Consider the following 12,286-nt stretch of genomic DNA (forward strand, 5'->3'; position numbering starts at 1 on the left):
ACCTTTATAGAGAGAAAATTGCTATTTCTGAACTCAGCATACCTCACTTTACTTTGTGTGTATATCAAAAGGGACCGCTCTTCAGCTGGTATCGTGAAGTGACCATCTCAATAGTCTTCCTTGGCAGGTGGTCTAGCAAAATCAAATATTTAAAACTAGGGTTGTCCCGATACTAGTATCGGTACCGATACCGAGCATTTCCCCGAGTACTTGTACTCTGGGAAATGCTCCGATGCTCCCCCCCCCCCCCCCGATACCTGGGCAGTCAGGGGTGATCGGTGCGGCGGGGGGAGTTACAAGCACTGATCTGCCATCTTTTCAGCTGCTTTAGTGAAAGTTATACAGCGGTGATCGGTGTTTGTAATTCCACCCAAAGCCGCACCGATCACCGCTGACTGTCCCTGTATCCTGCTCAGTGCTGCTCTCCCCCTCCGGGTTTGTGTCCCCCTCCGTGCTGCTGTCTGTGCAGCATGTCCCCCTCCGTGCTGTGTGTCCCCCTCCGGGTCCTTGTCCCCCTCCGTGCTGCTCCCCCCCCTCCGGGTTTGTGTCCCCCTCCGTGCTGCTGTCTGTGCTCCATGTCCCCCTCCGGTTCCTTGTCCCCCTCCATGCTGCTGTCCGGCTCCTACCTTTTTCGAATGTACAGAGTCAGTGATCACATAACTGAGCATCGTAACCTGTGTTTATGATGCTTCAGTTTATGAATGGAGAGGAGCCTCCTGTCCATTCATTTTAGCTGAGTCTGCTGAGAAAGGGACTGGGGAATCTGTGTCCTTAGTCCCCTTTTCTGTCTCAAAGGGGAGATGTCAGAGGACTGTTAAGACCCCTGGTATCTCACCAAAACCCCCAACAGGGCTGATAAAAAAAAAAAAAAAAAAAAAACTGACACATGGGCCACTGTCACATGACATAAAAAAAAAAGAAAAGTATCGGTGAGTACGTGAACAATGTATCGGTACTTGTACTTAAAAAAGTGGTATCGGGACAACCCTATTTAAAACCCAAAAGTTGATTTACTGTGATTGGTTATTCCGAGTAGCCCGGGTCTTGTGTGGAAGCAAGGAAAGAAAGAACTTGCCTTTTGTTCCTCCAGTTTCTTGTTTATCTCCTGGTCATCACATATGCTGTAAATGACGGGTTTGGATAATTCGGATTCGATGCGAGACAGCCAAGTACGCAGATTACTCATGTTTTTGTCCAGCTGCTGAATGATTACCAGTGTTTCCTTCAACTTCTTTACACTGTGCAGGAAAGAAAACGAGAGAAAATTAAAACCACAGTACAAGCAAAGATACTTCTGTACACAGCCACAATTCTAGTACTGCAGTGAAATTTAAAGTAAACCTGTCATACGATAAAAAAAAGCAGTTGCATTATTCCACCTATAACTCCTCGCCACAGATTGACTAGGCTCAGTGAACCATCTCCACTCCTTTCCCAGATTAAATGATGCCCAGGGTTTTTTAAAAGGTCAAGTCCACCTTTTGGTGAAAAAAATACAAATAAATGCACATATTTCTGCAGAAAAAAAAGTGTTTATTTTTTCCCCGCGGGTGCCTGGAAAGTATTTTACCCGTGTTCAGTAGATCATGGGTGCAATGTCAGGCTCCTGCAGACTCTTGGTATAGGTGTCTGTCCACACCTCATGTACCAGCAGGCAGTTACTGAAGAGCAGGAAGATCAACAAAATATGAGGGCGCTCATCAGCGCCCTCAGTTCATCAAGAACCTCAAGCTGTCTGCTGCAATGGAAGATGGTTGTTGTAGTTCATTCATTCACAGAACGCTGAATGAATGACATGGCTGTGGGAGAAGAGGCCCGCACAGCGGCTTTGTTTCTAAATTGCGACAGCGGATGCGGAAAGAAGAGCCTGCTCTCAAGAGGGAGGGTTGGGGGTGCTTGACTGCTAAAGCATGTTACACCCCAAATATGGGTGTTAAATGCTCCTAAAAGGTGAATTTCTCCTTTAACCTACTTCCTGTGAGGTCAGGGTGTAAGCAGTACACCCCCCATCCCCCCCACTTGCTGCTCTAGGCTCACAAGATAATGCTACAGAGAGCAGCACATTCTTACACAGCCCCGATCGCTGCAGCATTTAGAACATAGGTGCACAACCTGTGGCCCTCCAGCTGTTGCAAAACTACAAAGTCCCATGAGACATTGCAAGGCTAAACTTTACAAGCATGACTCCCAAAGGCAGAGGCATGATGGGACTTGTAGTTCTGCAACAGCTGGTGGGCCACAGGTTGAGCACCCATGATTTAGAATCTGCCCTCCACTGAAACTCAACAGTTCCAAAACAGAACTCCTTATGTTTCACGCCAGCCAAAAGAGTCAACTGGCAACAACCTGGACACCGCCGCCCATTCTGGGCCAAAGCATCACCTTTAGCTCCAAAGTCAAAAGTCTAGGAGTCATTTTTGACACCTTCATGACAATGGACGCACAAATAGGGTCAGTAGTCAGCGGATCGCACCATTTGTTGCGCCTACTACGCAGACTTATTCCATTTATCCCCAAAGAAGACGTAGCAGTCGTGGTGGGAACAATCGTGAATTCCAGACTGGACTATGCAAATGCCCTTTACCTCGGGCTCCCAAAGTACCAAATCGCTCGTCTGCAAGTCGTACAGAATGCGGCCGCCAGACTGGTGACTGGGAAAAAAACATGGGAATCAATCTCACCTTCGCTGAGAACCCTTCACTGGTTGCCAGTAAAAGACAGAATTGTATTTAAAGCACTCTGCCTGACACATAAGTGCATCCATGGGAAGGCTCCGCAATATCTTTGCGACAAGATAGAACCTCACAATTCTAATCGCGTTCTGCGATCCACTGACCAAAATCTGGTCAAGGTGCCAAAAACCAAATACAAGTCCAAAGGAGAAAGAAGGTTTGCTTTTCAAACTCTGCTCTTTTGATGTCATGAGACACGAAACATCAAGCGCCCAGAGGCGATTCAGTTCGCATGTGCCGCGCTATATAAGTTTTTCATTCATTCATTCATGAGGAGCACTTGTAAGAGCGCTTCCTTCATTGACGCACCCTTACTGGTGTTCTTCCTCTTTGGGAGAGAACCCAACACCAAAGGTAGGCTTTAATGAAACAAAGGATGATTGCATTGTGCACACTGCCACTATTTGCCCTCCAACACTTATACTGGGCACAGTACAGATCACTGAAGCCCACCCTGAGCTGTCACTGGAGGGCATACACGTGGACAAGAAGTGACAGCAAAAGAAGCTGCAGGCGATAAACTGAAATTTATTTGCTTCGAAAGGCAAAACCATGGCAATTTGTAGGGAGAGAAAAGGGAAACTGCCACTCTAGGTGAGTGCACTCAGCAATCAGTGTCCTCTCAGAAGCGTGGGTGCTGGCAATGCACAAAGCGAAGACCGGAGAAAAGACTGCACAGCCGCACTTCCACGAAATTCTTAAAAAGTTGCTTTTAATGGTAAAAAATGGAACCAGCACTACAAGTCACAGCAGACAGCGGGGTGGATAGCTGATGCGTTTCGCACTGGGGTATCTGCTGTGACTTGTAGTGCCGTTTCCATATTTTACCATTAAAAGCAACTTTTTAAGAATTTCGTGGAAGTGCGGCTGTCCAGTCTTTTCTCCGGTCTTTGCAATTTGTAGGGAGATGCAGTGCTGTAGCAAAATAAATGTCAGTTACATCTTCTATAAACTACTCATTGACTTTTGTTACATATTAACTTTTCCTGCATGTAAAGGAAGTTCTGATCAAATAGTTTGCAACAAATGTAAATAATAAACTGCTAAAAATGTTATCTGTAACCTACAGTGAACAGATAGCATGTATGTTCTAATCAGTACTGTGAGAGCAAAGTGCATTAGACTGCACACTACTAAGTGTGGCAAGCACTTGCTTTCTCTAGCGTCCAATCAGATTCTTCCTTGTATTGTTACATGCAGCGTCTGATTCCTATAAGCAAGCTGCACATTTGTCTTTTAATTTTAATAAGGCCTGTAGGGCTGCGAGTGTCTGGCTGCTGCTCATAGCAAACAAATTCTTCCATTCAATATCCCATATTGCTGAGAAGATAAAGTAATCCAGGTCCTGCTGGCAAACGAATGAGGCCTTGGAAGAGCTCCTAGGGATGTGAAGAATGGATGTACATCAATACATTCATTTCTGTTGCAAGCGTAAAATCATTAATGCACTGTAAATAAAAGCACTGGCCTAGGGTAAAAAATGTAATAAAAAAAATCCCTAACAAAAGCCTGCGTCTTGCTGCAGCGCTGAAATGATCAGTGCTGCAAACCTGTAGACAACAGCAAAGATAAACATATAGGGATGCCTTACCATAAAAGCAGAAGGGAATCCTATCCTTACAATGCTCACCACTGAATGCGATCCTGTACGCTTCACAGACACTCCTCGCCCAGGTAGGATTGAAGCTCTCCCTGGATCATTCATGGCCATGAAAGGGAGATGAATCAAAGGCCGCATAACCTGCAATGGCTGTGACAGCCAGCCATTCATTCACAGGTCTGTACACAGCACATACAAGCATTGCTCTGCTCCCATCCCCCTACAGCAGAGCAGATTGCAGTGTACGTGATGAGGACAGGGGAGGGCACTCTACCAGAAGACATAACATTGTACTTACTGTCAGAATTCCTTACTACCGATCCGATACAGTCAAAGCATCCTTGGGAAGGACAAATCCCCTCCCCATGCAATGGCCTACTTACTCACTGGCTCATATGTGAACGCAGAGAGGGGTACACAGCTGCAATATAGATTATAGATTGCCAGCATCACAGGTACCAAGCCAGTAGTACATGTCCTGCAGGAAATGCTTTACACATTTATATATATATATATATATATATATATATATATATATATATATATATATATATATACACATATATACATATACATATATACATATACATATACATATATACATATACATATATACATACACACACACACACACACTCCAAATACATGCTGGTAGGTTAATTGGCTTCTGTCTAAATGGGCCCTAGTATATGTATGCGAGTTAGGGACTATTGATTGTAAGCTCCTTGAGGGTAGGGACCGATGTGAATGTACAATGTATATGTAAAGCTATGCGTAAATTGACTGCGCTATACAAATTAAATAATAATAAAAAATTATATAATAAATATATATGTCACACACACCCTTGAAATATTCCACATTTTGTCAAACAAAAACATAAATGTATTTCATTGGGATTTTATGTGATAGACCAACACAAAGTGGCACCCACTTGTAAAGTGCAAAGAAAATGATAAAATGGTTTTCATTTTATTTTACTAATATCCGACAAGTGTGGTATAAATTTGTATTCAGACCCCTTTACAGTGATACACCCCCCCCCCCCCCCCAACTAAAATCGAGTGGAATCAGTTTCCTTCAGAAGTTACCTAATTAGTAAAAAGAGTTCACCCGTGTGTAATTTAATCTCAGTATAAAAATATAGCTGTTCTGTGAAGCCCTCCGAGTAATGATTTTTTTACTTTTTCAGGAAAACAAACAAACATGAATTGGTGACAAACAATGCATGACATTTGCAGACACTGAAGTGCATAGTTATTACAGAGAACCAATGTTTGCATAATAAAGTGTCCTCATATGTGTCTGGTGAATTGGGTACCTTTAAATCAGGCATTTGTTCAATTCTATGAACAGCCATGTAGAGCTAGTTTTTTTTTTTTTTTTAATTATGTATTCTTAGATTTTTAGGATTTATTAATTTTTATTAGGGCTGTTACCGAATAAAATTTGTGTTTGATTAATAGTTTTTATTTTACATTGATTAATTTCGATTATAAACGCACATACATTTTTTGGACTACCACCATATATAGTCCCCACTGCAATATCCACAGATATCTCCGGGAGCTAGGCCGAAGCCGCGGCCTTTCCTATGGCCGTGGCAGCAGCGGAGCTCCGCGGATCATGTGGTGTGCCATTCGGATCACGGATCATTTACGATCCGTTGCACCATTAGTACCGATCATAAGAATTTTGATAGATCAAAAAAATTAACGATTCATCGAGGAATTAATCTTTAATTTCCACAGCCCTAAAAAAACTTTTAAACAAATAGGGATAAATTATCCCTTTGCGGTGGGGCCATGTCCACAATGCGAGGGTTAAGAACTTGGTTTGTCCAGGGGAGTGCAGGGTTGCCAGCTTTCAGTAAATTTACAGTTTTTACAATCCATAATTTTTGCATCTGTCCATGCAAGTCCGTAATGGTCATTAAAGGGGTTGTAAAAGGTACAATTTTTTCCTAAATAGCTTCCTTTACCTTAGTGCAGTCCTCCTTCACTTACCTCATCCTTCCATTTTGCTTTTAAATGTCCTTATTTCTTCTGAGAAATCCTCACTTCCTGTTCTTCTGTCTGTAACTCCATACAGTAATGTGAGGCTTTCTGGTGTGGAGTGTTGTGCTCGCCCCCTCCCTTGGACTACAGGAGAGTCAGGACACCCACTAACACAGCTGCTTTCTCTATCTGCAACATAGAGAGCGTCCTGACTCTCCTGTAGTCCAATGGAGGGGGCGAGCACGACACTCCACACCAGGGAGAAAGCCTTGCATTACTGCGTGGAGTTACAGACAGAAGAACAGGAAGTGAGGACTTCTCAGAAGAAATAAGGACATTTAAAAGCAAAATTGAAGGATGAGGTAAGTGAAGGAGGACTGCAGTAAGGTAAGGGAAGCTATTTAGGGCAAAAATTATGGTAACCCTGGGGGAGAGGGAGGAGGGTGTTTTTCTTACCTGATCCTCCTCTCCCCCAGCAGATGGTGCTTCCCAGTGCTCCGGTAGTGGACTGTTCAACGTCTTCTAGTCCAGAGTGAGGGAGGCTATGGACCCTAGACCTAGAGAGTGCAGGGTTGCAGAAGCTACAGGGACTGATTTAGCTGGCAGGAGGAGCGGAAGAACTGGTAATTATATTTTCTTTATAATTCCACTAGACCAGCCTCTCAACATTTTTAACAGAGGACCCCATAAAATGATCTATTGGTCTCAGCTAAAAATGACTATATTTACAACGCATGATACATTAGTGTGATGGTCAGTAAAAAGAAAGTCCCTTACACTTGTTGTCATTGGGAAGAATGACCACCTTACAAAGAGCTAAAAAGATCAATGGCGTCAGTGGGAACTTATTGGAGAGGCAGCAATTGCTCAAGGAACTCCTAGTAACATCTGGAGGAACCCTGGCTGAGAAATCCTGCCATAGACATAACCAAGCAGTGCAAGCACAGCCCCCTGCAAGTGATAATTCTATATTTGCCCGGAGTTGGGCTTTGGAGGGGGAACTAAAATAAAGCCAGCGCTCTTACTAGGAGAGGAAGGGTCAGCACCAACACAGGCCGATGGCAGGGAGGTGACCTAGCTATATTGCACAACTTCAAGTCACTAACCTGGTCCTGTTGTCTGGCAGAGCCGTGTAAATCTCAAGACCAGATAGACATGAAAGCAAATCTCCCACAAATGTATCTTCTGTGTATTTAGAACTTTGCCTACAGTACAGCTTTAAAAAGTGACCTTGTATTCCATTATACTTTTTAAATAACTAAAGTCCTACCTAAGAGCATATTTTAGAAGAAGCCTCATTTTACTTTTAGAAGTCCAAGAAAGAAAAAAAAAATGTAAAAATAAAAAGCTATTCTGCTGCATGTTTAGTTTTTATATTGTTTTTGGGGGCCTCGTTTTCTGGCCTGCTAGTTGCCATTACACTGTTAATTAAAAGTGCCTCAAGAGTCAATAAAAGGCATTCATATTTAAAAAAGAGTTATTGGCGGAGCATAGTCATAAAAAGTCAGGCCCCAGTAAATGGGAAAAACTATATTAGAGGGGCACAGAGGAAGTGCTCCCTTGCTGAAAATAAACAAGATAGTGGTTTAAAACAGCATCCTGGGTTTTTTTTTTTTTTTTGGTGTATTATTTTTTTAAAATCAGACTGATATTCTTGTTAAACACAAAGATCACAATATTCTGGATTGCATGCATAGTTTGTACTAGTAACAGACATTAATAGGAGAAGAACGATAGCATTACAGGACCAGTACAAGTAGTCTGCTCTCCGCTTGTTGAATGTCGACCAGCACGCACCTGCTAAGTGATTTTCAAAGAAACGCCACTTGGCCAGAAGCCTAATGAAGCTTTGTGGTCTTATAATCCGCCCTGCACGAGCTCTTAGAGCAGAGGGTGGCTTTCTATCACTGCCATGCTTAGAGACTCCATGTTTAGTACTGCGAAGCCAAAGAATGCCAGCACAGGATAACCAGGCAACAGGGTATAGCAAAGGTCATTTTACATCTCTCCTATCACATAGGGACCCTCATCAGTCCTGACCATCACACTATAAGACGATGAAAGACACCTCCAGACAACAAATAAAATCTCTCACCTAACACTTTCCAGGAAACACAACTGTGCTCAAGAGAAATTATTATATATATATTATTTCGCCTGGTTACTTTTCAGAACCGGTGCTATTGAAATTTAGAGGGGGTCAGAGAGTTAAGCGACTGACCATTGTTAGTTTAAATTTGGAGCTTCTGTCCCAGCCTGGCTGTGCTGTGGGCTCATGCTGTTGTTCCTGGGGTGCAGTTCCACCCCAGGTCGACGGGTGGCAGCAGTGGAGTCAAGGACTGGATACTTTTACCCAGCAGTCTATCAGGAGGAGGCTTCCTGTGCATGCTGGGGAGGGGTATTTATGGGGCAGATGCCATCTTCCTGGGTCTTCTCCTCGTGTGGCACCCACCTTCAGGGTAGCCATTCCACGGCACCCCGGCAGATGGCCTTCTAGGCCGGGGTGCACGTGCTACACAGAGATCCTGGCTTTCGGGACCATGTTGGCCCAGAGCAACTGATCTGCTGCTTGGGACTCAGTAATCGACTAAATCCCCACCTAAAGAGATCCTGGGCTGTCCGCCCTGTTGGAGAAGCGGTTCGGTGGAAAGTCTGCCTGAGGAATGCCAAGAGAGGCTGGTGTTTCAATAGGGGCCTGACCATCCATCCGGGACCAGGGGAACCGGACACTGAGAGGCTTAAGTTCGAGTGTCATTCTGGCTGCCAGGCTTGTGAGAGAGGCCTGTCCAGGTGCGCTATACCCATTCCGGCTGGAGTGGCGAAGTAAAGTTTGTCATTGGAAGCAGGACTGTTTCCTTTTACCTACACCTGAATCTGCGTTCTCCAACTCTGCTATTCCTCACCAAGTTCAACTGTTTTACCTTGTTGGGTAAATAAAATCACAAGAAAAAGACATTCCATTACTACGGCTCTCATCAACTACCCTAGACGGCGGAGTCACACAGGTAACATGCCACCCAAAACAAAAAACAAACCAGCAGCTCCTCCGGGGATATATAGAGATAGATTATATATATATATATATATATATATATATATATATATATATATATATATATATATATATATATATATATATATATATATATATATATATATATATATATATATAGCCACCAGAGGTCTTCTCAATGCTTCTGGACAGATCTGTGGGGTCGATTTGCTAAAACTAGAGTGCAAAATCTGGTGGACTTTGCATAGAAACCAATCAGCTTCCAGTTATTTGTCCAAGCTACAACAAGCCGACGTTAGAAGCCGATTGACTACCATGCACAGCTGCACCAGATTTTGATTTACTAAAACTGGAGAGTGCAATCTCACAAATCAACTCCAATATTCTCTAGTCCAAGGATTCTATGCTTTTGTACTTTACCAAGACCCCTTTCACATTGAAGCGCTGCTTGAGCAGCCGCTAAAGCCAGTAGTTTTTGCATTGTGTTAGTAGCACTTTTATTAACGTTAGCGGGGCATTTTTTTTTCCCAAGGTCACGTGACAATGTGGCCTTTAAAAACATTTAATTTTTTTTTTTAAAAACGACCAGTTTTGCAGCGCTTTTAAGGTGCTTTGGAAGCACGGCCCATTCATTTCAATGGACAGGGGCATTTTTGAAGTGCCATTTATAGCGCTCCAAAGATGTTGCTTGCAGGACTTTACCTACCGGCCCGCAAGCACCCCAGTGTTAAAGCATCCATTCAAATGTATGGGAGGCAGTTTTCAAGCATTATTTTTAGTGCTAAAGTGCCTGAAAACCGCCGCAGTGTGAAAGGGGTCTTAGTTTTACAGCTTCTTAAGCGCAATTCAAAATAGGAAAATAATTTTAGCTGTGGATTCAGCCAGCTGAACAGCCAAGTGTAAAAAAACAAATCCAGTATGAAAATGAGACCCACACAGCAAGTAGATTTTGCGCACTCCCCACCAGTCATGCAGAGTAACCAGTACCTCCTAAGAACTTGGACACCCATTGCTCTCCATAAAAGTCCAGAGAAAATACCTGGTACTGATGGGTGTCTAAAGCAGGTAGCTTAATTTCCCTTCCCCCTATGGGAATCTCCTGGTGCTCAACTGGCCACCCAGCACTATCCAAATGGACAGGAAAAAAGATGTACCAATCCTTTAAGTTTAAACGGTTTCACAGGGTTAAATCTGTTGTCTTCCACTAGTTGAGCAGACTGCCGAGAATACAAAAAGACTGTAAATATGTAAAGAAGTTAGAAGTTAGCTGAACCTTCTGCTTCACCCTGCATAGGCAAATCACAGGTTCAAATGATATACAACTACTGTGAGACAAATATGGTGCCTGCCACTACTGGCCTTCTCAAAACGTTGGTTGCTTGACTGTCAAGCTGACTCAAGCCTCAATGCTTTGAGACAATGATCAAACACAAATACACAGCAAGTGAATCTAAAACTATGTACTGAAACCAGATGACCAGCATAAAATGCAGGTCATAAGCATTTTCTGGTGGTGGTCAGCATCCTCCATATTTCTACCATGGCAGGTTTTCTTTAAACAAGTAGGAACTCCAGATTAAGGGTTTGTTTAAGTATGTGATCGGTCCAAGCAGGGAGGAGTTTGAGCAGTTTACGGGTAAGGCTTCAGCTGTAGGTTTCCCCTGTGATACTGCTAGGGCCAATATAAAAAGGCCAGTATAAAGAGCAAGGACTAGGTAAAAAGTGCTAAAATGACAATTCTCCTTTTTGTAATATAACATAGTCAACTGAAAACCGACAGAGTACCATAAGTCACTGTAAATAGCTCAAAGTATCGATTGATATAAAATAACTGCCAAATCCTGAAGTCTTCAGAACCAGATCTTTATAGTCATCTCCGGCTGACTAATCAGTGGGGATTGGGGGGGGGGGGGTTCAGAAATCAGCGGAGTTGGATTTTTAATGCGTATCCATACTGTTATGGGAAAATAAGGAGTCAGATTTTTTTTTTTTCCAGCGTGTCATCATTGTCCTCAAGGTAACTATGGATAGGGATGTCCTCCTGCCTTTTCTCCTCCCCCATTCCAAAAAATAAAAAAACACCTGGATTTTTTATTTTTGGAGACCCATTTCGATTTCTGATGTTTGTTGGTACTGGTAGCACAAAGATGAAGCTGCCATTGTTGGCTTCCTTTGGAAAATTAGATTGTTTCTGTACTGGGACTCAGCAGTACTAAAGCCAGGACAAACACAGCAAATAAAAAGTCAGACAGCCTTATACAGTATCTACCGTATAAACCGACCCGAATATAAGCCGAGGCACCTAATTTTACCACAAAAAAACTGGGAAAACGTATTGACTTGAGTATTAGCCTAGGGTGTATATAATGTGCTCCCCAGCCAACAAACTTTGCACACTTGTAAAGGAGAAATGGGGCTACATGTGTGCCCAAAGTCACCGGAGAAATGACCGTTTAACATGGGAGTCTATGGAAGGGGTGCCCCGGCCATTGGTTCCCCAGACAACAAACTTTACACACTTGTATAGGAAAAGTGGGGCTACATGCGTGCCAAGTTTGGGGTCCAGGTGACCTATGGCCGGCCGGTACCGGGTCCCCAAAGTCCGGGAGATCAGGCGCAAAAAGGTGACACTCGAGTATAAGCCGAGGGGGCATTTTCAGCACAAAAAAAAAATGTGCTGAAAAACTCGATTTATACGGTATATTTATTGTGTAGTGGGTCAGTGACTAAATGTACCAAGTCAAATTATCAGCATGACAAGCCAGCCAACTAGCTCTTTCAAGAGCAGATATCTGAAACGGTGGCCAAGGTATTTAACTCCTGACAGGTTTCTTGTAAAAAAAAAAAAAAAAAAAAAAAAAAAAAAAATAATCGGAGAATCTTTTGTAGCCATTGTTTTACTTGTCTTACTGTCTGCATAATAAGCAGATATCACACCCTTTTC

The 12,286-nt window shown here is 43.1% G+C and overlaps 1 protein-coding gene across 3 annotated transcripts in view; it reads right to left on the bottom strand.

Annotated features, from left to right (window-relative positions):
• SYNE2 (spectrin repeat containing nuclear envelope protein 2) overlaps nucleotides 1–12,286 on the bottom strand; it is a 431,618-nt gene that overhangs the window by 37,864 nt on the left and 381,468 nt on the right. For all 3 annotated transcript variants that reach the window (XM_040333402.1, XM_040333400.1, XM_040333403.1), the window contains one exon: nucleotides 1,076–1,238. In XM_040333402.1, coding sequence (XP_040189336.1) covers nucleotides 1,076–1,238 — 163 coding nt within the window. The remainder of the gene's footprint in view (nucleotides 1–1,075; nucleotides 1,239–12,286) is intronic.

This window comes from Rana temporaria, chromosome 13, assembly GCF_905171775.1.
Source record: "Rana temporaria chromosome 13, aRanTem1.1, whole genome shotgun sequence".
Lineage (NCBI taxonomy): Eukaryota > Metazoa > Chordata > Amphibia > Anura > Ranidae > Rana > Rana temporaria.